Source organism: Emydura macquarii, unplaced genomic scaffold (assembly GCF_026122565.2).
Source record: "Emydura macquarii macquarii isolate MOO-44397 ecotype Brisbane River unplaced genomic scaffold, CSIRO-AGI_Emac_v2 contig_2012, whole genome shotgun sequence".
Classification (NCBI taxonomy): Eukaryota; Metazoa; Chordata; order Testudines; family Chelidae; genus Emydura; species Emydura macquarii.
In genome coordinates, this window is record NW_027132149.1 from 1 (window position 1) to 25,115 (window position 25,115).

The 25,115-nt window shown below is 50.2% G+C and overlaps 1 protein-coding gene and 1 gene segment (V, D, J or C); both read left to right on the forward strand.

The window, feature by feature from the left end:
* The first annotated feature begins 20 nt into the window (after positions 1–20).
* Positions 21–9,807, forward strand: LOC137159901 (uncharacterized). The gene is given in 9 exon segments (XM_067558368.1): positions 21–100; positions 247–564; positions 3,005–3,169; positions 4,188–4,490; positions 5,662–5,999; positions 8,190–8,241; positions 8,326–8,412; positions 8,415–8,662; positions 9,766–9,807. Coding segments are annotated over 9 exon segments (1,599 nt in total). The 5' UTR covers positions 21–54.
* A 513-nt stretch (positions 9,808–10,320) lies between these two features.
* On the forward strand, positions 10,321–10,984 carry LOC137159902 (immunoglobulin heavy variable 4-38-2-like). The segment is given in 2 exon segments: positions 10,321–10,512; positions 10,659–10,984. Coding segments are annotated over 2 exon segments (372 nt in total).
* The last annotated feature ends 14,131 nt before the right edge of the window (positions 10,985–25,115 follow it).

Genomic DNA, 25,115 nt, shown 5'->3' on the forward strand with positions numbered 1-25,115 from the left:
ACACTGCAGTGCCCAGTCCTGTCTGCTGGGGAGTCTGTTCCTTATCCGACCACCATGGACTCGTTCTTCACCTTCCTTTTCCTCTTAGCCACCCATTCCGGTGAGTGTTTGTGGGAGGGGGACAGGGAAAATCCTGCTTCTGTTGTGCCTGATGGAGGAATGCCCCTTGACTTCAATACAGCAGAGCGAGACCCCGGTGAGCGGTCTGAACCGTGGTATAATGCCTGAAATTCCCTCCTTCTCCAGGTGTCCTGGCCCAAATCCAGCTGGTCCAGTCCGGGCCGGGAGTGGTGAAGCCCGGAGAGACCCTCACCCTGACCTGCACCGTGTCTGGTTACACCATTTCTACTGGTCGCTACTGGGGCTGGTTCCGGCAGCCTGCAGGAAAAGAGCTGGAGTGGATGGGAGATATACATGGACCTAGTGGGGGTACAAACTATGCTTCAGCTTTCCAGAGCCGAATCACCATCTCCACTGTTTCCTCCAAGAATCAGTTCTCCCTGCAGCTTCGCTCCATGGCAGCTGCAGACACCGCCACGTATTACTGTGCCAGAGACGCACACAGTGACACAGAGCAAAGCAGGGACTGTACAAAAAGGGAAGTGGAGTCTGAGCAGACATTCAGGCCTCTGTCCTGCTGTCATTTATCTAGCAGACAAAGGGAATCACACACACATGAAATTTGTACTGGATGGAAATGAAGGGCCGTCTTCTTCCTTACCTTTCCACTCCATACGGCTCCCCAGATATACAACTTTGGTGCTAAACATTCATGGCAATCTTAGCATGGTGAAGTGTCTACACCTAGCGCTCCCGTGGACTTGCAATTAAACGGAATTCATTTACATTAGTTTACTTAAAATTGGTGCCACTTTTGTGTGTGGACTCTCTTATTTCGGTTCCAAATGCGTTCTAGCGCCCAGGCTTGGGAGCGAGGAAAAACGCTGAAAGCGAGGTTTATAACCAACGCATACGAGCGTCCACACTCAGAACGTGGAACCGGTTAATCTGAATGGGATTGGAATCACATCATCACTTCCTTGAGAGAAGAGAAATGACACACAGACACACACACACACACACACACAGCAGTGATACAAGTCATCCCTTCCAGTAGGAGGGGCAGTGATACATGCACCCACAGAGACAAAGCAAGAGAGGTGGCGGGTGCTTTTTTGTTCCAGGGTTTGTTACAGGGATGAGTGAATTTTTGTTCTTTCATAGAAACATAATAAAGTATCGGATGAGACTCCGGGTCCATCTAAATGAGTATCCTTCCCCCATTGGCAGAAGACAAATCTTCATCCCAGGCGGCTCTTCTAGTTAAAAAGCACCTAATAATAAGACGATGCATTTCTCCCCAGTCTCTGCTTCAGATTCTCCCCCTTCTTCTGCTCCTTCAAAGCCTTTGTGCTGACAAAACCCAGAACCTGCATCTTCTCTGCCTCCCCTTTTCCTCCCCTGCCACTATGGCTGCTTTCCACTCTCTGCCATCTAAACCAGCCCTTCTCCCACATTCAGCTGCTGCTGCTGCTCCTTCCCCATCAGACATTCCCATGAGAGTGTCACTTCCCTGAGGGCATGGTACATATCTAGTTCATATGCCCAACCCATTTCTCAATAGCCTTTGCTCCAAAAGAGAGACCCTTTTATTCAAATGTCGTATAAACAGAAGAAAGAAAGGAAAGAAAGTTCAAGTGCAGACCGAGGGATATAAGCTAAACCCTACAAAGTCTCACCTAAGTGGAAGTGTGCACTTGGGGTTAGACCAGTCTATATACGGGGGTTTCAATTGGTTCTGCCAAAACTAATTTCCCCTGTAGACAAGTCAAACTGGGGAACTTCATTCCTAACCCAGTCATGACACACTAGAGCACCAAGGTCTGGTCTACACACAGCTTTTGTCCCCACATAACTACTTCAGTTCAGGGTGTAATGTTTTCACCCATGTAGTTATACCAATGTGAGACGGATATATGGCGCTTTATCCATTCCTCTTCTCCTCTGGGTCATGCGAAAGCATTTTGTCTGCGTTATCCCTGGAAGTCACGGTGTTTGAGAGAAAGACCAAGATTATGATTCCTGAATAGTGGTTGTCCATGATCCATGGAATCATAGGAGATGAGGGTTGGAAGGGACCTCAGGAGGTATATAGTGCAACCCCCTGCTCAAAGCAGGACCAACCCCAACTAAATCATCCCAGCCAGGGTTTTGTCAAACCAGGCCTTAAAAACTGCTAAAGATGGAGATCCCACGACCTCCCTAGGTAACCCATTCCAGTACTTCACCACCCTCCTGGTGAAAATGTTTCTCCTAATATCCAACCTAGACCTCCCCCACTGTAACTTCAGACCATTGCTCCTTGTTCTGTCATCTGCCACCACTGAGAACAGCCTAGCTCCATCCTTCCTGCAACCCCCTTCAGGTAGTTAATGGCTGTTAGCAAATCCCCCCTCATTCTTCTCTTCTGCAGGCTAAACACACCTCAATCTGCTGGCAATACTCCTACTAATGCTGCCCAATATGTCGTTAGCCTTCTTAGCAATAACGGCACCCTGTTGACTCATCTCCAACTTCTTCTCCACGGTAACAGCCAGGTCCTTTTCGGCAGAACTGCTGCCTAGCCAGTCGGTTCCCGGACTGTAGCAGAGCATGAGATTCCTCCGTCCTAAGGAAGAAGTCCTAAGGATTTCTCCCGTGTCACTCCATTTATGCCCACACAGAGAAACCTGCATGCAATTACTGGCTTCAGCGGGTTGCTCTTTAAATACAATCCCCCAAGTCTAGGAGTCTATATCTCTGCCCTGACACAGAACTGTCCATTCCTCCCTGCTGGGGAAATTTCCCACAGAGCATGAAAAGAAGAATGAAGTCTCTCCTTTTTTTCCTTTCCCTGTTATCGGCCCCCACCTGTGAGTGACTCCTACAGAGCAGGAGAATTAGGGACAGATCCTCAGATTCATTCAGTGACTAATTCTTTCCATGCTTGGTTTCCCTTTTCCAGGTGTCCTCTCTCAGGTGCAGCTGGTGGAGTCTGGCCCTGGCGTGGTGAAGCCTGGACAGACCCTCACACTGACCTGTGCTGTCTCGGGTGTCTCCATCACTGACAGCACCTACACTTGGAACTGGATCCGGCAGCCTCCCGGGAAACAGACGGAGTGGGTAGCACGTATATATCCACACGACGGGAGAAAGTGGTTTCCTGCGTCTCTCCAGAGCTGGACCACCATCTCTTTGGATAATGCCAAGAACCAGTTCTCCCTGCAGCTGGCCTCCCTTGTAGCTGCAGACACGGCCATTTATTTCTGCATGAGAGACGCACAGCAACACAGAGCAAAGCAGGGACTCGTACAAAAAGGGGAAGCGGCTTGTCTGGACTCACTCGGGGCCTTTCACACCAAGATCTCCATTAGAAGAGGGGTGAGACGCAGAGCAAAGCGATATTGAGGAGGTGGAAAGACAGGATGGGAAAGTCCCTTGTCTCCTAACTCAGTTCCTTTTCACACAAAGACACAGAGATCACATCTCAATACTTCCCATGGGGAGATCAATCACACACGACACCCTGTGTCCTCCCCAGCAGTGTGGGCCCCTAGCACTGACACACACCTTCTGTTTCAAACCTAGCTACACAACAACCCGGTCTGGATTTCACCCACCCGATTGCAAGGCAGGCAGGGCTGTCTCCTTAAACTCATTTTACAGGGAGTGTCTGGGAGATTTAGGCACCGAACTGGAGATTTATTCCCTCTAACCTAGGGCCCTAGGGGAATGCCCAGAGCAATTGACAAGTGCACTGAGCTGAGCGCACAATGTCTCTCTCTCTCGTATCAAGGGGACCTCTGTGCAAAGCGGACATCACCATGTACTGAGAACTCACGCCCCTACCCTCTGTTATAGCCACCCTGAGAAAGTCACATGCAAATCCCTGCCCCGAGGGTTCCTCTTCAAATACAAACCCCTGAGTGTGGGAGTCTCAGTCTCTGCCCAGACACAGAACTGCCCATCCTGCCTGCTGGAGAACTATCCCTCAGTGCATGAAAAGAAGAATGAAGTCTCTCCTGCTTTTCCTTTCCCTGTTATCGGCCCCCACCTGTGAGTGACTCTGACAGAGCAGGAGAATTAGGGACAGAGCCTCAGATTCACTGAGCGACTAATTCTTTCCATGCTTGGTTTCCCTTTTCCAGGTGTCCTCTCTCAGGTGCAGCTGGTGGAGTCTGGCCCAGGCGTGGTGAAGCCCGGACAAACCCTCACACTGACCTGTGCTGTCTCGGGTGTCTCCATCACTGACAGCAGCTACGCTTGGAACCGGATCCGGCACCCTCCCGGGAAAGGGCTGGAGTCGGTAGCACGTATATATCCGTATGACGGGAGAAAGTGGTTTCCTGCGTCTCTCCAGAGCCGGACCACCATCTCTTCAGATAATGCCAAGAACCAGTTCTCCCTGCAGCTGGCCTCCCTCGCAGCTGCAGACACGGCCACGTATTACTGTGCCAGAGACGCACAGCGACACAGAGCAAAGCAGGGACTCGTACAAAAAGGGGAAGCGGCTTGTCTAGAGTCACTCGGGGCCTTTCACACAAACGTCTGCATTAGAACAAGGGCGAGACACTGAAGAAAGCGACATTGAGGCGTTGGAAAGAGGGAAAGGGAAAATTCTTCTCCTAACTCAGTTCCTGGTTAGAGAGACCCAGGCAGAGACACCTGCCCTTACCCCCCAGACCCAGCCCCCTTCACACAAATCCCTGCTCCGTTTCCTGAATCCTGTTCCTTCCCCTTTGCTGGCATCTTCTGCCTTTTGTCTGAGCACCTGCCTGTCTAAAACAACTGGCTTTAATCTCCAAATTCTCCTTCCAGCCCTTCTCAAATGATGGGAACAACTCAAACCCACTGGGTCAGGGGATCCCAGGTCCCTTAAATCCCGTTCAGGAATCCCAGCCACATGTGCAGATGTCAGATAAACAACAGACCTGCCCCCCCACCTCCCGGCACAACACTCAGTGGATGGACTCCAAGGATAAAGGTTGAAGTTTCTTGAGAAACCTGCGACATTTAGAAACCAGAATCTCACTGGATTCCCTGGCAAGTGGTCACCCAGCCACCTCCATGTCTCTGTCCTTCTCTGCCGCTTCTCACCGCAGCGTGTGTCTGACTCACAACAGGTCCTGCATTTTACCCTCACAATCCACAAGGCAGGCAGGGGATGCTCATTAAACCCATTTTACGGGTGAGGAGAAAGAAAGAAAGAAAGAAAGAAAGCAAGGCCAGCTCATGAAGTGTTCACTAAGAGCTGGTTCATTTCCCTGGCCTCTTACCCAGCTCTCAAAGAGCGACTGAACACAAGGAGCTGCAGAGTTTCTCTGGTTTTACCTCCTTTTCAAGGCTGATGTTGCAGTATCTGGTCTTTATGCAAATCTCCCATCCAGGGTCTCCCTTTAAATAGCAGCTGCTGGGTCCTCACAGGGACCCGCCTCCCCAGGGGCTGACGTGAATTTCATTTTCTCCTTAGTTTTCACCTTCTCAAAAGATGGAAAATGTATTGTTCCTTCTGGCTTTACTCGCTGCCTCGCCCTGTAAGTCACCAGCAGACATTCTGGGGAAATGTTCAATCCCTTAGAAAGAGAGGTAAGGATTTAACTGTAACGTTTCCTGTCTTTGCAGGTGTCTTGGGACAAATCCAGCTGGTCCAGTCTGGGCCGGGAGTGGTGAAGCCTGGAGAGACCCTCACACTGACCTGCACCGTGTCTGGTGACACCATTTCTTCTGCTTCCGACTGGGGCTGGATCCGGAAAGCTCCTGGGAAAGGCTTAGAATATATAGGATACATCTATGGACCAAGCCAGGGCACAAACTACGCCCCGGCTTTCCAGAGTCGAATCACCATCACACTAGATTCCTCCAAGAACCAGTTCCACCTGCAACTCCGCTCGCTGACAGCTGCAGAGACGGCCACCTATTACTGCTCCAGAAACACAGTGACACAGAGCAAAGCAGGGACTGTACAAAAAGGGGAAGCGGTTTCCATACAGACATTCAGCGCTGTCATTTTCTTCTCAGGGCAACGCAGGCAGGACTAGAGAAGGAGAGAGAATTTATAGGAGTCAAGATTTCATACCAGGCACAAATCCACTGATATTGCAGAACAGCAGTAAAAATTACGTCACTTCCCATTGCAGACCTAGGAAATCACAGGAAAACCCCATCTCCCAGCATGTTCTGTCATTCCCAGCTGTGCCTGTCACGCTCCCCGGTCCATTCATAGCCCCAGATTCACGGCTGTGCCTCGCTGGAGTAACGGGTGATGTCACTGTGCATAGGGCTGGGACAGGGAAACGGTGATCTATGAACACGTCACACCGGGATAGGAACTGCAAGGGGAGGGGGAGCAATAAAGAGGGAAGGCGCCCACAGGCTGCTGTAAACCCGGTGTAAGAACAGACACAGAATACAACAGGAGTGTAAGTAACTGAAAAGCAGGAGTTCTGTTCGTATTAATATGACATCACTGCCCACATTCCCCAGCCCAGAAGGGGTCATTACACTGGGCACCGGCTATCACAGACTTCCAGACAGTCCCTCGCCCAAAGAACTCCCCGTCTACACAGACAAAGGGGAAAGAGAGGCACAGAGGATGGAAACCACTTCCCAGGGTCACACTTCAGGCCAGTGACCCGCCCAACTGTAGCAGTGCGAATCTCCCTGGTCATTTATCCCCTCTGGGTGAAACCCACATATAAATCCCTTTCTGCATTCAATATTTCCATGAAAGTTTATCATCATCATCATCTTCGCACAAGAGAAGCACCTCCCTATTTATACACTCCTGCTTACCCACAATTTAGATAAGTCTCTATGGGCGAGTCGAGAAATTGGGAACAGATCCATGGATTCTTTCGATGGTTAATCCATTCTGCACTTTAATTTCCTTTTCCCCAGGTGTCCCAACCTCCTTCCCATTCACACATCCCTGTTCACCTAGAATGTAGGAAAAGGGAAGTGGGTCAAACCTTCAGGTACCAGAAATTGTTCCCTGCAGTTCTCGCCTGTTCCATCCAGGGCACCACGGTTGACATGAACCAGCCCATGGAAAGAACCAAACACGTGTTACCAGCGGGTGTAACAAAGTCCCTGTGTCCAGACAAGGGAGGCAGGTGGGACGGGCTAAGAAACAGAAGCCAGGATTATAATATGGACCGGTTTCCGCTGGGGGCTGGAAAGAACCCGATACATCACAGCAGTGCTCAATTGTGCAGCCCCCAATAGTGGTGCCACAGTGAAGCTTGCAAAAGGGATTTGGTTGGAAGCAGAATAATAAATCCAGGCTCAGATCCCCATCTGCGCTTCAAATCTGATGTGTCAGTTCAGGGGTTGGAGTAGAGAACATGGTGCCAATATAAAGTTATTTCACCCACAGATTCCCGACATTCACCACTGCCCCCCTGCCCCCCATAAAATGACCCATCTCCAGCTCTGTAATTAAAGATCTCTGCTCCTATTTAAAGTCACGCAAACCCACGTGTTGTTATGGAAAAGACGAGCACTGGCCCAGACCTTCCACGCACTGAGCTCCTTGTCCTTGGAAAAATACAGGTGAGATTTGCAAGGCTGTCTGGAGGATCTACACCCCATGTTCCCCATAATAACGGTAGCTATCTGACTGCCTCAACAACGATGCACCTCTTCATCCCACCAACAACCAGCCATCAATAACCAATAAGCAGGCATCAGTCATCAATGAGGGTTGAGTTGGGGAACCATCAGGTGTCAGCATTTGGCACTTGGAAACACGGAAGGTACCGAATAACCGGAGCTCCCTGGGCCCAAAATTCGAGTTCATCAGAACCTGCTTTGTTCCCAGGAATGAGTGAATTGACACCGTCATTTGATGAGGGGTGGTGAGAGTTTAAACTGCATTCACTCAGCATTTCTGTGTTTTCCTCTTCTGCAGTGATGGAGCAAAGCATTTATCTGTCTGTCCAACACTCTCTGTCTGTCCAGGAGGGGCACAGAGAGGCAGAGTGGCCCTGTCCTTTTTATCAGCTCTCTCTGTCTCCTTCCTTGGGTGTTCACACTTTATGCAAATCCCCGCCCCGGGCTCTATGTTGAAGTAGCAACTCTGAGGCTCCCAGACCCGCCATCCCATCCCCCAGAGCTGAGCTGCCCCTGGCGAGGTCTTTGTCCCCTCCTAGCACACAATGAATTCTCTGCTCAGCCCCCTGCTGCTCCTGGCTCTGGCCCCAGGTGAGTGTCGGGGGGAGGCTGTGGGAGGTGGAGCTGATTTGGGTTAAAGGTGGGTTTGAAGCTGAGCGATCCCTGTTTTCCCAGGTGTCCTGTCCCAGCTGCAGCTGAAGGAGTCCGGGCCGGGGGTAGTGAAGCCTGGAGAGAACCTCGCACTCACCTGCACCGTCACCGGGGGTCTGTTACCAGTAGCTACTGGTGGAGCTGGATCCGCCAGGCCCCTGGCAAAGGGTTGGAGTGGATGGGAAGTATATATCCAGGTGACGGGGATACAAGCTACGCCCCGGCTTTCCAGAGCCGAATCACCATCTCTGCAGACACATCCAAGAACCAGTTCTCCCTGCAGCTCCGCTCGCTGACAGCTGCAGACACGGCCACCTATTACTGTGCCAGACACACAGTGACACAGAGCAAAGCAGGGACTGTACGAAAAGGGGAAGCGGATTCTAAACCGAGCAGTGAGGCGAGGTTAGCAGGGAGTGTTGGCTCCAGACCCCATCCTCCGCCCCCCCATGGGACCCTGACCGGTTTCCTTCCCTCCAGCAGGGAGCAGCAAGCACACACCCACCCGCCAACACACTGGATTTGCAAAGGGGCTCCAAAATGAAGCGCTCCATTGCTCTCTCCTGTATCTCTGCACCCTTTCTGTCTACACTCACAGCCCTTTGTCTGACAAAGCCCACAAGCTGCTTGTCTCCTCTATCCATGTCCAGTCCCCTCTGCTTTCCTTCAAACCTATTGTCACCCTCTGGTGCCTGAAACCAGCCTCTCTCTCCCTGCGCCTTGAGTTGCTTCCCCAACAGACGTTTCCTGGAGAGACTCCTTCCTATGGAGAGTTTTATATTTATTTTATATGCCCAGCATAGGCCCACAGACACCAGACACTGGATCTTATCACCGGGGGATGGGTCTGTCCGACTCGACAGAGCCACCTGGAATGGATGGAACACGTTAGTGGAGGTGGCGCTCCACACCCTTCCCCGTCACTGCTAAACCGATTATTCATATCTAGAGACACTTCCAGTATTGAGTATTATCTCGTGTTGAATGCACTGACCATCGAAGACAGGGCCACTTCTTATTCTGCTGCAAACAAAAGTGTATATTAAAGCTACTGTTAACCAGTGATCAAATACGCAGTTTTTGAAGGAGAGAGTTTCTGTCCATCTAGGAATAATGCACAGATTATCCAAAAGGTTCAAGGTTTGGTTTGAAAGTCATACAATACAAAGAGTTCATCACCTCCAAGAACCCAGCTTCAGTGTTTTCGATTTAGGGATACAGCTGAGATCTAAGCATTCAAACATTCAGGTGCATCTCACACAAAGGCAATGCTGAGGTGGGCTAGTGCAAAGCAAGTAGAAGGATGAGTGTTGATTGTCCCCTATTGAATGACAAGTACAGGATAGGTAAATCCTTCAGCAAACCTGATCCACAAAACAAAGGACTTTCTCCATCACTTTCCATTGGGCTCTGGCTCATTCTTCCTCCTGGAATTGCCTGTGCTCAGCCATGTGTTCTCTGTAGATGTCCCTGGACCACCTGATGGTCGTCTACAACCCCATGTAACCACTACAACCCCAATGCATCCCATTTAAAAAGCAGGTCACCATAATGTAAAGGAACGGCCATAGATTTCTTCACGTTACAGAAATGGGGAGGTGGTGAATTCTAGGCTGCTCTTATTAATTAGTATTGATGAGATAGATTTCAGTCTATTAATAATATCTCTTTGTCCATGCGTTTAATAGGAACAGATGGATGGGAAGTGGGGAAGCACTGGAATGGGTTACCAATAGAGGTAGGGGAATCTCCATCCTTAGAAGTTTTTAAGGCTCGACCTCACAAAGCCCTGGCTGGGATGAGTTAGCTGGGGTTAGATCTGCTTTGACCAGGGTTTTGGACTAGATACCTCCTGAGGTCCCTGCCAACACTATTCTTCTAGCATCTAACACCAGAGCTAATTTACCAGCTAGTCAGTTCTCTCCTGCTCTGCTACAGGCCAGCAGCTGCACCACCTCTCTTAGTTTCCCCCCATTTAGCCCCGAACCACCGCCCTGCCCGCCCCTTTCATCTCCCATCCCCGCTGGGCGAAACCCGCATGCAAATCCGCACCAAGGGGGTCCTGTTTAAATACAAACTGCTGATAGCAGGAGCCTCAGTCACTCCCCAGACACTGCAGTGCCCAGTCCTGTCTGCTGGGGAGTCTGTTCCGTCATCCGACCACCATGGACTCGTTCTTCACCTTCCTTTTCCTCTTAGCCACCCATTCCGGTGAGTGTTTGTGGGAGGGGCACAGGGAAAATCCTGCTTCTCTTGTGCCCAATGGAGGAATGCCCCTTGACTTCAATACAGCAGAGCGAGTCCCTGGTGAGCGGTCTGAACCTTGGTATAATCCCTGAAATTCCCTCCTTCTCCAGGTGTCCTGGCCCAAATCCAGCTGGTCCAGTCCGGGCTGGGAGTGGTGAAGCCTGGAGAGACCCTCACCCTGACCTGCACCGTGTCTGGTTACACCATTTCTACTGGTTACAGCTGGAGCTGGATCCGGCAGCCTGCAGGAAAAGGGCTGGAGTGGATGGGACGGGGATACTACAGCAGCTCCACATGGAAAACAGACTACACCTCATCTTTCCAGAGCCGAATCACCATCTCCACTGATTCCTCCAAGAACCAGTTCTCCCTGCAGCTTCGCTCCATGGCAGCTGCAGACACCGCCACATATTACTGCGCCAGAGAGACACAGTGACACAGAGCAGAGCAGGGACTGTACAAAAAGGGGAAGTGGAGTCTGAGCAGCTATTCAGGCCTCTGTCCTGCTGTCATTTATCTAGCAAGACAAACGGAAACACACACACGTGAAATTTGATCTGGATGGAAATGAAGGGCCGTCTTCTGCTTTACTTTTCCACTCCATCCCTACTCCCCAAATATACACCTTTGTTGCTAAACATTCATGGAAATCTCAGCACGGAAAATATCTACAGCTATCGCTTCCTGGGATGTGCAATTACACGGAATTCATTGAAATTGGTTTAGTTCAATAGATTTCCTTTGTGTGTGAACTCTCTTATTTCAGTCCCAAATTCGTTCTAGCGCCCAGGCTTGGGAGTGAGAAAAAAACTCTGAAAGCGAGGTTTATAACCAATGCATACGAGCGTCCACACTCAGAAAGTGGAACCGGTTAACCTGATGGATTGGAATCACATCATCACTTCTTTGAGAGAAGACAAATCACACACACACATTCACACAGAGCAGTGATACAAGTCACTCCTTCCCATAGGAGAGGCAGTGATACACGCACCCACAAAGAAAAAGCGAGAGGGTGAGGATGGTTCATTCTTCCAATACACTGTACAGGGACGAGCGAATTTTTCTTCTCTCATAGTAACGTAATAAAGTATCGGATGAGACTCAGGATCCATATAAACCAGTATCCTATCTCCTCTGGAAGAAGACACATCTTCACTCCAAGGTGGTTCCTTTATATTTAAAGCACCTCATAATAAGGCGATGCACTTCTCCCCCCCGTCTCTGGTTCAGATTCTCCCTCGGTGACCCTACCATCACAGCCTTTGTGCTGCCAAAACCCAGAACCTGCATCTTCGCTGCCTCCCCTTTTCCTCCCCTGCCACTATGGCTGCTTTTCAGTCTATGCCACCTGAACCAGCCCTTCTCCCACATTCAGCTGCTGCACCTTCCCCATCAGACATTCCCATGAGAGTGTCACTTCCCTGAAGGCATGGTACATATCTAGTTCATATACCCATCCCATTTCTCAATAGCCACTGCTCCAAAAGAGAGACGCTTTTATTCAAATATGGTATAAACAGAAATAGTTATACAAGAAAAGAAAGGAAGAAAGGCCAGCTCATGCAGTGTTCACTAAGAGCTGGTTCATTTCCCTGGCCTCTTACACAGCTCTCAAAGAGCGACTGAACACAAGGAGCTGCAGAGTTTCTGTGGTTTTACCTCCTTTTCAAGGCTGATGTTGCAGTGTCTGGTCTTTATGCAAATCTCCCATCCAGAGTCTCCCTTTAAATAGCAGCTCCTGGGTCCTCACAGGGACCCGCCTCCCCAGGGGCTGACGTGAATTTCAGTTTGTCCTTAGTTTTCACCTTCTCAAAAGATGGAAAATGTATTGTTCCTTCTGGCTTTACTCGCTGCCTCGCCCTGTAAGTCACCAGCAGACATTCTGGGGAAATGATCAAACCCTTAGAAAGAGAGGTAAGGATTTAACTGTAACGTTTCCTGTCTTTGCAGGTGTCTTGGCCCAAATCCAGCTGGTCCAGTCTGGGCCGGGAGTGGTGAAGCCTGGAGAGACCCTCACCCTGACCTGCACCGTCACCGGGGACTCTGTTACTACCAGCTACTACTGGACCTGGATCCGCTGGGCGCCTGGCAAAGGGGTGGAGTGGATGGGATATGTTTACCAATATGGCGGGAGCACAGAATACACCCCGGCTTTCCAAGGCCGAATCACCATTTCTGCAGACACCGCCAAGAACCAGTTCTCCCTGCAGCTCCGCTCGCTGACAGCTGCAGACACGGCCACATATTACTGCTCCAGCAGCACAGTGACACAGAGCGAAGCAGGGACTGTACAAAAAGGGGAAGCGGATTCTAAACCGAGCAGTGAGGCGAGGTTAGCAGGGAGGGTTGGCTCCAGACCCCGTCCTCCACCCCTCACGGGACCCTGTCCGGTTTCCTTCCCTCCAGCAGCGAGCAGCAAGCGCACACCCACCTGCCAACACACAGAAGATGTCTGAAAACCATCCTGAAAAACAACTGCCCTCCAGGACATTCAGACACCAGAAAACAAGACGAAATTTCACTCAGCTTCTCCAGAATTACCCCATTCTTATGCATCTAATCAAATATGTTTGCATTGAAATATCTAGGGACAGCGAGACAGACAGAGAGACAGAAGAGAGATGCAAGGAAATGTAGGATTTAGATGAGTACCAGGCTAGGAGCAGGGTTAGGGTTAAAGGAAGGTTATGGTTAAGGTTTAGGTATAAAATGAGTCTTCAAGTTGGGCTGGGGTGTAGGGTTAGGGCTTATTGAAAGCTGTGACTCAACACGATCCTGCCTGCTCATAGGAAGAGGGCTGGTGAGAGAAAATGAAGCTGCCTCTGAAGAGTAGATGTTAGAAGTTTATCTGTGTCTATCACCCACTTCTATACCAATCACACAATGAAAATATCCCACCACGGGCTGCAGGAATCCGCTGTGGGAGTCACCAGTGGCATTTCTGAGACACTCCGTGGGCTGGGATTGAATTGAAGGTATTTGTACAACGTTTCCCAGTTCAAAGGCTCTGCCTGCAGCCCATCAACCAACCAACCGGGCACCCAGGAAATAAGGAAGAAACTTCCCCTCTGGGCAGATTATTCCACAATATTCCACTCCGAGCATCCTGGCACCTTCCTCCTACAGTTGGGGCGGGGGCCACTGTTCGAGGTGCAGGGATTCCTGGTCAGGTCAGCTCCTGCAATGATAGTCGCTGTTTTTTTCACACCGTGAGGAGCCCTGCCCAGAGAGGACTGGGGAAGGGGAGATGGCCTGGATTTCTGTGACTCCCAGGCAGGCTTTCAGGACAAAGTTTAAATAAAATTTAAGACCATTTCTACAGAGAATGGGAGGAAGGAAAGGAGAAAGTCACCCAGCTCAGTTCCCTGCCACAGACACACACAACCTGACCGATAGTGACTGGTCTCCGGTGTTTGGGGGCGGCAAGGACGCTAGTGAATAGACGGGCTGGCACACGCGGGCACACGGCAGGATTCTTCCAGGAGAGGGCAGTAGTCACACACGCAGCCGTTCTGTTGGAAAACCGAGGGCAGAATATATTTCTCGGGTGTGTTTATCTGACCTCTGTGCTCCGCCAGTCACAACCCTTTTGTCCACTAAAGCCCAGGCGCTGCCGCTTCTCCTCATGCCCAGTTCCCTCCGCTTTCACTGCACCCGTTTGTCACGCTCTGCGACCTAAACCCAGCCTCTCTCCCCCTACAGCTGTGGGTCCTTCCCCCTCCGAATCTCGCACCACGGCCTCATTTCTATTGACGGGTTTACATTTATTGTAAATGCCCAGCACGTTTTGCAATAGCCAGTGCTGCAAAGGACAGACACCCACGGACGTCGATGGGCTTTGGGTCACACCCTCAGACATGAAGGGGGTGCAGGAGTCTCTCATCCCCCAGACACCGAGGTCTACTTAGAGATCTCCCTGGTGGTTTATCCCCAATTGGTGATCCCCAGATTCCTGGCCCAGGGAGTTCTCCGCCGGACCAGTCCAGTGCCCTGCCCTCTGCTGCCTCCTTCCTACCCTGACCCGGCTATCAGCGCTCAGTCCATGTGTGCTGAGCTGAGATGAGCTCAATGCATCTCTGTGGGGTGAAAGGGGACACACATGAACCCAACGGGACACTGCCATGCACTGAGCGCTCACACCCTGTCATCTCTTATAGCCACCCTGTGAAACCCGCATGCAAATTCCTGCCCCGGGTGGCTGCTCTTTAAATACAAACCCTGGATTCGAGGAGCCACAGTCTCCCCCCAGACCAAGAGCTGCCTGTTCCTGCCTGCTGCAGCGTTTCCTTCGCTGCATGGAAACCAGAATGAAATCTCTGGTGCTTTTACTTTCCCTGTTCTCTGCCCCCTCCTGTGAGTGTCTCTGGGACAGGGGGGGAATTGGGGACCCATCCACAGATTCCTTCTGTGATTAATTCAATCCTCTGTTCCTTTCCCTTTCCCCAGATGTCCTCTCTCAGGTGCAGCTGGTCCAGACCGGCCCGGCAGTGGTGAAGCCCGGAGGGTCCCTCAGTATCACCTGCAAAGTCACTGGTGCCTCTGTCAGCAGCTACTACTGGAGCTGGAATCGGCAGCCTCCTGGCAAAGGGCTGGAGTGGATGGGGGTTATTCGGAGTACATCTGCCGGGGGTACCACAGAGTACAACTCGGCTCTCAAACCTCGTGTCACCATCACCCGGGACACCTCGAAAGATGAAGTTTATCTCCAGCTGGGCTCGCTGACAGCTGCAGACACGGCCACCTATTACTGCGCCAGAGACACAGTGACACAGAGCAAAGCAGGGACTGTACAAAAAGGGGAAGCGGTTTCCCTACTTACATTCAGCGCTGTCATTTTCTTCTCAGGGAGACACAGGCAGGACTAGAGAAGGAGAGAGCATTTACCGGAGTCAAGATTTCATACCAGGCACCAATCCACTGATATTGCAGAACAACAGTAAAAATTACATCGCTTCCCATTCCAGACCTAGGAAATCACAGGAAAACCCCATCTGCCAGCATGTTCTGTCATTCCCAGCTCTGCCTGTCACACTCCCCGGTCCATTCATAGCCCCAGATTCACGCCTGTGCCTCGCTGGAATAACGGGTGATGTCACTGTGCATAGGGCTGGGATAGGGAAACGGTGACCTATGAACACGTCACACCGGGATAGGAACTGCAAGGGGAGGGGAGCCATAAAGAGGGAAGGCTCCCACAGGCTGCTGTAAACCCGGTGTAAGAACAGACACAGAATACAACAGGAGTGTAAATAACTGAAAAGCAGGAGTTCTGTTCGTATTCATATGACATCACTGCCCACATTCCCCAGCCCAGAAGGGGTCATTACACTGGGCACCGGCTATCACAGACTGACAGACAGTCCCTGGCCTAAAGAACTCAGCATGTACACAGACAAAGAGGAAGGAGAGGCGCAGATGGTGGAAACCACTTCCCAGGGTCACACTTCAGGCCAGCGACACCCCCAACTGTAGCACCGCAAATCTTGAATCCTAGCTGACGGCCCCGAGCCACCCTAATCACATCCTTGGTTCTGACACACGGCCCAGAAGATGCTGCATCTTTTCCCTCGATGCCCAGTCCCCACCCCTCTCACCAAAGGTATTTGTCAGTCTCTGAAACAAGCATTTCCCAGCTCCATCCCCGACACAGATGCACAGGGCCATCTCATTTCTACCGACTCTGCCTGTGCAGTGCACACACTTATTTTATTTGCCCAGTTCCTTTTCCAATACCCCCTGCTCCGTGGGAGAGGCAGATATTGACTTCACTACGCTTTGGATGACACCCTGAGACACTAAGGGGGTCTGTGACTCTCTCGTACACCAGACAGGCCTTCCTGCAAAAGGAATCCCTGGTCATTTATCCCCTCTGGGTGAAACCCACATATAAATACCTTTTCGCGTTAAATACGTCCATGAAAGCTTATCATCATCACCATCGTCATTGCACAATAGAAGCGCCTCCCTATTTACACACTCCTGGATACCTCCAATTTAAGTAAGTGTCTATGGGAGATTGGGGACAGATCAATGGATTCTTTCGATGGCTAATCCATAACACATTTTGTTTTCCTTTTCCCCAAGTGTCCTAATCTCCTTCCTATTCACACATCCCTGTTCACCTAGAATGTAGGAAAAGGAAAGTGGGTCAAAACTCCAGGTGCCTGAAATTGTTCCCTGCAGTTCTCGCCTCTTCCCCGCCTCTTCCCCTTATGTCAAACTAGGGCAACTTCATTTCTAAACCAGTCATGACACACGAGAGCACTAAGGTCTGCTCTATGCACAGCTTTTGTCCCCACATAACTACTAGAGTTCATGGAGTAATTTTTTCACCCATCTAGTTATACCGCTGCAATGCCCACTTTGGATGAGGTTATACCAGGGTAAGACGGAGATATGGCACAGGAAATAGGATTACTAGGAAGAGACGGGATTCACCTAACGAAGACAGGTAAGAGTATCTTTGCAGACAGGCTGGCTAACCTAGTGAGGAGGGCTTTAAACTAGTTTCGACTGGGGACGGGGACCTAAACCCGAAGGTTAGTGGGGAAGAGGGACAGCAAAAGGAAGCAGAAGGAGGAGGGTGCAGCAGGGGAGGCCTCCCGATCCATACTGTGAAAGTAGATCAATCGGCTACTTATCTCAAGTGCCTGTACACAAATGCAAGAAGCCTGGGAAACAAGCAGGAGGAACTGGAAGTCCTGGCACAGTCAAGAGACTACGACATGATTGGAATAACTGAGACTTGGTGGAGTAACTCACACGACTGGAGCACTGTCATGGAAGGGTATAAACTGTTCAGGAAGGACAGGCAGGGGCGAAAGGGGGGAGGAGTTGCACTGTATGTAAGAGAGCACTGTGACTGCTCTGAGTTCCAGTATGAAACTGGAGATAAGTCAGTTGAGTGTCTCTGGGTTAAGCTTAGAAGCAAGAACAATAAGCGTGATGTCGTGGTGGGTGTCTGTTACAGACCACCAGACCAGGAGGATGAGATAGATGAGGCTTTCTTTACTCAACTGGGGAAAGTTTCCAGTTCACAGGACCTGATTCTCATGGGGGACTTCAATCACCTTGACATCTGCTGGAAGAGCAATACAGCAGAGCACAAACAATCCAGGAAGTTTTTGGAGAGTGTCGCTGACAATTTCCTGGTGCAAGTGCTGGAGCAACCAACTAGGGGCCGTGCTTCTCTTGATCTGCTGCTCACAAACAGGGAAGATTTGGTAGGGGAAGTAGAAGTGGGTGGCAACCTAGGCAGCAGTGACCAGGAGATGGTCGAGTTCAGGATCCTGACAAAAGGAAGAAAGGAGAACAGCAGGATACGGACCATGGACTTCAGAAAAGCGGACTTTGACTCCCTCAGGGAACTGATGGGCAGGATTCCCTGGGAGGCTAATATGAGGGGGAAAGGAACCCAAGAGAGCTGGCTGTATTTTAAAGAGACCTTATTGAGGGCACAAGAGCAAACCATCCCGATGTGCAGAAAGAATAGCAAATATGATAGGCATCCAGCTTGGCTTAACAAAGATGTCCTTGGCGAACTTAAACACAAAAAAGAAGCTGACAAGAAGTGGAAGCTTGGTCAGATGACTAGGGAGGATTATATAAACACTGCTCGAACGTGCAGGAATGAAATCAGGAAGGCCAAAGCACAATTGGAGTTGCAGCTAGCAAGGGACGTGAAGGGGAACAAGAAGGGTTTCTACAGGCATGTTGCCAACAAGAGGAAGATTCGGGAAAGTGTGGGCCCCTTAGAGAATGAGGGAGGCGACCTAGTGACGGAGGATGTGGAGAAAGCTGAGGTACTCAATGCCTTTTTTGCCTGTCTTCACAGACAAGATCAGCTCCCAGACTGCTGTACTGGGTGGCACAGAATGGGAAGGAGGCGAACATCCCGCAGTGCTGAAGGAACGGGTTCAAGACTATTTAGAAGGATTGGACATTCACAAGTCCATGGGGCCGGATGCAATGCACCCGAGGGTGCTGAGGGAGTTGGCTGAGGTGATTTCAGAGCCATTGGCTATTATCTTTGAAAGCTTGTGGCAACAGGGGGAGGTCCCTGAGGACTGGAAAAAAGCAAATGTAGTGCCCATCTTCAAAAAAGGGAGGAAAGAGGATCCAGGGAACTACAGACCGGTCAGCCTCACCTCAATCCCTGGAAAAATCATGGAGCAGGTCCTTAAGGAATCCATTTTAAGGCACTTGGAAGAAAGGAAGGTGATCAGGAACAGTCAACACGGATTCACCAAGGGAATGTCATGCCTGACCAACCTGATTGCTTTCTATGATGAGGTGACTGGCTCTGTGGATATAGGGAAGGCGGTGGATGTGATATACCTTGACTTTAGCAAAGCTTTTGATATGGTCTCTCACAGTATTCTTATCAGCAAGTTAAAGAAGTATGGGTTGGATGAATGGACTATAAAATGGATAGAGAACTGGCTAGAGCATAGGGCTCAACGAGTAGTGATCAATGGCTCCATGTCTAGCTGGCAACCGGTCACAAGCGGAGTGCCCCAGGGGTCGGTCCTGGGGCTGGTTTTGTTCAACATCTTTATTAATGATCTGGAGGATGGGGTAGATTGCACCCTCAGCAAGTTTGCGGACGACACTAAGCTGGAGGGAGTGGTAGATACCCTGCAAGGTAGGGATAGGATACAGAGTGACCTAAACAAACTGGAGGATTGAGCCAAAAGAAATCTAATGAGGTTCAACAAAGATAAGTGCAGAGTCCTCCACTTAGGAAGGAAGAATCCCATGCACAGCTATAGACTGGGGACCGACAAGCTGGGCAGCAGCTCTGCAGAAAAGGACCTGGGGGTAACAGTGGATAAAAAGCTGGATATGAGTCAGCAGTGTGCCCTGGTTGTCAAGAAGGCTAATGGCATATTGGGCTGCATTAGGAGGGGCATTGCCAGCAGATCGCGGGAAGTGATTATTCCCCTCTATTTGGCATTGGTGAGGCCGCATTTAGAATATTGTGTCCAGTTTTGGGCCCCCCACTACAAAAAGAATGTGGATAAGTTGGAGAGAGTCCAGCGGAGGGCAACAAAAATGATGAGGGGGCTGGAGCACAGGACTTATGAGGAGAGGCTGTGGGAACTGGGCTTGTTTAGTCTGCAAAAGAGAAGAGTGAGGGGGGATTTGATAGCGGCCTTTAACTACCTGAAAGAGGATTCCAGGGAGGATGGGGCTAGGCTGTTCTCGGTGGTGGCAGATGACAGAACAAGGAGCAACGGTCTCAAGTTGCAGGGCGGGGGGTCTAGGTTGGATATTAGGAAAAAGTTTTTTACTAGGCGGGTGGTGAAGCACTGGAATGAGTTACCTAGGGAGGTGGTGGAATCTCCATCCTTAGAGGTTTTTAAGCTGAGGCTTGACAAAGCCCTGGTTGGGACAAAGCTGAGGTTAGTCCTGCTTTGAGCAGGGGGCTGGACTAGATGACCTCCTGAGGTCCCTTCCAACTCTAATATTCTATGATTCTATGATTCTATTTCGGCATAAGCTTTTGTGGGCAGAAACCCACTTCCTTGGACACATACATCTTCATGGTGTTTGATCTCTGAGAAACAAGGATTACTAAGCGTAAACAAAAGATTCCCAGGCTTGACTTGGGCTACCCTAAAAGACATATACAGCTTCCTGATTATAGAAATTTCTGTATCCATTAGAACAACTGTTCCCAACCTGTGGGCCACGGATCTCTGGTGGTCCTCAAGGCTACCACAGGGGGTCCGCGGAAAAGAAAAATAACGACATGCTCACCAAGGAAATGTACAATTTCAAATAAAACTAGCAGCATGTGATGGTCTGTGAAATGTATGGAGGTTGAAAAGGGGTCCACACACTCAAAGAGGTCGGGAAGCGCTGCTTTACAGACTAAGACTGTAACTCATTTGTGTGTCTGTTTACCTGCTTTAACCTTGTAAATAACTCTTGTTTCTTTTTCTTATCCAATAAATCTTTAATTCATTTATTACAGGATTGCCTACAAGTGCTGTCCTTGCTGTAGGAGCTAAAGAGTAACTGACCCGGGGTAAGGGACTGGTCCTTGGGGAAGGACGGGAACTTGAATATTGCTGTGATTTGTGGTGTAAGGGACCTTCTGTCACCAAGGCCGTCTTTGGTAGATTAGCCCCACTGGGAGAAACCCACTTGCCAATCCCACCCAAGGCAGTTCTCCTGAGACCCAGCCTATAGCCCTGCCCTCTGCTTCCTCCTTCCTACCCTCACCCAGCCATCTCCACTCATTGTGTGTGTGCTGGGCTGCGCACATGCATCTCTGGGTGTAAAGGGGACACACCTGAACGGAATGGGACATTGCCACGTACTGAGCGCTCACACCCTGCCATCTCTTATAGCCACCCTGTGAAAACTGCATGCAAATCCCTGCCCCGGGGGGCTGCTGTATAAATACAAACCCCTGATTCTGGGAGCCCCTGTCTCTCGCCAGACACAGAACTGCCCACCCCGGCTCAGAATTCCTCCTCGTTCATCAACTCACACAATGAAATTTCTATTAAGCTTGTTCTTCTCCATACTGGCCTCCCCACCATGTGAGTGTTCAGGGGACTCGGGCTTCCTTTCACTCACACAAACACTGCAGCGCAGAGACTCACTGGTGCTTTTCTTCTCCTCTCCCCAGGTGTCCTCTCTCAGGTGCAGCTGGTCCAGTCCGGCCCGGGAACTGTGAAGCCCGGAGAGACCCTCACACTCACCTGCGCTATTTCGGGTGAATCCCTCAGCGTTGGCAACTACTGGAACTGGATCAGGCAGCCTTCCGGGAAAAGCCTGGAATGGATGGGCCGAGGAGACATCAGGAGCTCTGGATGGCACACAACATATGCCTCCGCTTTCCAGAGCCGAATCACCATCTCTGCAGACACCGCCAAGAACCAGTTCTCCCTGCAGCTCCGCTCGCTGACAGCTGCAGACACGGCCACCTATTACTGCGCCAGAGACACAGTGACACAGAGCAATGCAGGGACTGTACAAAAAGGGGAAGCGGTTTCTAAACCGAGCAGTGAGGCGAGGTTAGCAGGGAATGTTGGCTACAGACCCCGTCCTCCGCCCCCCCTCCCCCTCCCCACGGGACACTGACAGGTTTCCTTCCCTCCAGCAGGGAGCAGCAAGCGCACACCCACCCGCCAACACACTGGATTTGCAAAGGGACTCCAAAATAAAGCGCTCCATTGCTCTCTCCTGTATCTCTGCACCCTTTCTGTCTACACTCACAGCCCTTTGTCTGACAAAGCCCACAAGCTGCTTGTCTGCTCTCCATGCCCCGTCCCCTCTGCTATCGTTCAAAGCTATTGTCACCCTCTGGTGCCTGAACCAGCCTTTTTTCCTTAAGTTGCTTCCCCATCAGACGTTTCCTGGAGAGACTCCTTTCCATGGACAGTTTTATATTTATTTTATATGCCCAGCATAGGCCCACAGACACCAGACACTGAATCTTATCACCGGGGATGGGTCCGTCCGACACGACAGAGCCACCTGGAATGGATGGAACACGTTAGTGGAGGTGGCGCTCCACACCCTTCCCGTCACTCCAAAACTGATTTTCCGTATCTTGGGACACTTCCAGAAATGAGTATTATCTCGTGCTGAATGCACTGACCATCGAAGACACGGCCACTGGTTATTGTGCTGCAAATAAAAGTTTTTATTAAAGCTAATGATAACCAGTGATCAAATATGGAGTTTTTGAAGGAAAGAGTTCCTGTCCATCTAGGAATAATGCACAGATTATCCAAAAGGTTCCAGGTTTGGTTGGAAAGTCATACAATACAAAGAGTCCATCATCTACAAAATCCCAGATTCAGGGTTATTGATTTAGGGATACAGCAGAGATCTAAGCATTCAAACATTCGGGTGCATCTTATACAAAGGCAATGCTGAGGTCGGTTAGTGGAAAGCAAGTAGAACGGTGAGTGTTGATTGTCCCCCATTGAATGACAAGCACAGGATAGGTAAATCCTTCAGCAAACATAATACACAAAATAAAGGTCTTTCTCCATCACTTTCCATTGGGCTCTGGCTCATTCCTCCTGGAATTGCCTGTGCCCAGCGATGTGTTCTCTGTAGCTGTCACTGGACCACCTGATGGTCGTCTACAACCCCATGTAACCACTACAACCCCAACGCCTCCCATTTGAAAACCAGGTCACCAGAATGTGAAGGAACGGCCATAGATTTCTCCGTGTTACAGAGAGTGGGGAGGTGGTGAATTCTAGGCTTCTCTTATTAATTAGTATTGATGAGATAGATTTCAGTCTATTAATAATATTTTTGTCCATGCGTTTAATAGGAACAAATGGATGGGAACTGGTGAATCACTGGAATGGGTTACCAATAGAGGTAGGGGAATCTCCATCCTTAGCAGTTTTTAAGGCTCGGCCTCACAAAGCCCTGGCTGGGATGATTTAACTGGGGTCGGTCCTGCTTTGATCAGGGGTTTGGACTAGATACCTCCTGAGATCCCTTCCAATCCTAGTCTTCTAGCATCTAACACCAGAGCTAATTTACCAGCTCGTCAGTTCTCTCCTGCTCTGCTACAGGCCAGCAGCTGCACCACATTTCTCGGTTTCCCCCCATTTAGCCCCGAACCACCGCCCTGCCCGCCCCTTTCATCTCCCATCCCCACTGGGCGAAACCCGCATGCAAATCCGCACCAAGGGGGTCCTGTTTAAATACAAACTGCTGATAGCAGGAGCCTCAGTCACTCCCCAGACACTGCAGTGCCCAGTGCTGTCTGCTGGGGAGTCTGTTCCTTCATCCGACCACCATGGACTCGTTCTTCACCTTCCTTTTCCTCTTAGCCACCCATTCCGGTGAGTGTTTGCGGGAGGGGCACAGGGAAAATCCTGCTTCTCTTGTGCCCGACGAAGGAATGTCCCTTGACTTCAATAGAGCAGGGTGAGTCCCCGGTGAACGGTCTGAACCGTGGTATAATGCCTGAAATTCCCTCCTTCTCCAGGTGTCCTGGCCCAAATCCAGCTGGTCCAGTCCGGGCCGGGAGTGGTGAAGCCTGGAGAGACCCTCACCCTGACCTGCACCGTGTCTGGTTACACCATTTCTACTGGTTACAGCTGGAGCTGGATCCGTCAGCCTGCAGGAAAAGGGCTGGAGTGGATGGGATGGGGATATACAGTGGAACTACAGAGTGAAGGCTGGTTTGGAATGCAATACCACAGCAGCTCCACATGGAAAACAGACTATGCCTCATCTTTCCAGAGCCGAATCACCATCTCCACTGATTCCTCCAAGAACCAGTTCTCCCTGCAGCTTCGCTCCATGGCAGCTGCAGACAGCGCCACATATTACTGCGCCAGAGACACAGTGACACAGAGCAAAGCAGGGACTGTACAAAAAGGGAAGTGGAGTCTGAGCAGACGTTCAGGCCTCTGTCCTGCTGTCATTTATCTACCCAGAGAAAGGGAAACACACACATGACATTTGTACTGGATGGAAATAAAGGGCCGTCTTCTGCTTTACCTTTCCACTCCATCCCCACTCCCCAAATATACACCTTTGGTGCTAAACATTCATGGACATCTTAGCACGGTAAAGTATCTACACCTAGCGCTCCGATGGACTTGCAATTACACTGAATTAATTTACATTCGTTTTCTTAAAATTGGTGTCACTTTTGTGTGTGAACTCTCTTATTTTGGTTCCAAATTCGTTCTAGGGCCAGGCTTGGGAGTGAGGAAAAGCTGAAAGCGAGGTTTATAACCAACGCATACGAGCGTCCACACTCAGAACGTGGAACCGGTGAATCTGAAAGGGATTGGAAACACATCCTCACTTCTTTGAGAGAAGACAAATGTCTCTCTCACACTCTCTCTCTCACACACACACACACACACACACACACACACACACACACACACAGCAGTGATACAAGTCACCCCTTCCAGTAGGACGGGCTGTGATACATGCACCCACAGAGAGAAAGCGAGACAGGTGGCGGATGCTTCTTTGTTCCAAAACTCTGTACAGGAATGAATGAATTTTTCTTCTCTCATAGAAACATGATAAAGTATCGGATGAGACTCCGGGTCCATCTAAGCCAGTATCCTACCTCCAATGGCAGAAGACACATCTTCACTCCATGGCAGTTCTTCTATATGTGAAGCACCTCATAATAAGGCGATGCAGTTCTCCCCAGTCTGTGGTTCAGATTCTCCCCGTGTCCCTTCCATCACAGCCTTTGTGCTGACAAAACCCCTAAACCAGCCCTTCTCCCACATTCAACTGCTGCTCCTTCCCCATCAGATATTCCCCATGAGGGCGTGGTATGTATCTAGTTCATATGCCCATCCCATTTCTCAATAGCCACTGCTCCAAAAGAGAAACCATTTTACTGAAATGTGGTAAGAACAAAAATAGTTATACACGTAGAAAAGAAAAAGGAAAAAAGAAAGAAAAAAGATTTATACAGACAGAAAGTTCAAGTGCAGACCGGGGCTATATAAGCTAAACCCTGGAAAATCCACCCAAATGGGAGTGTGCACTTGGTATTAGACCAGTCTATGTACCTGGGTTTAAATAGGTTATACCAA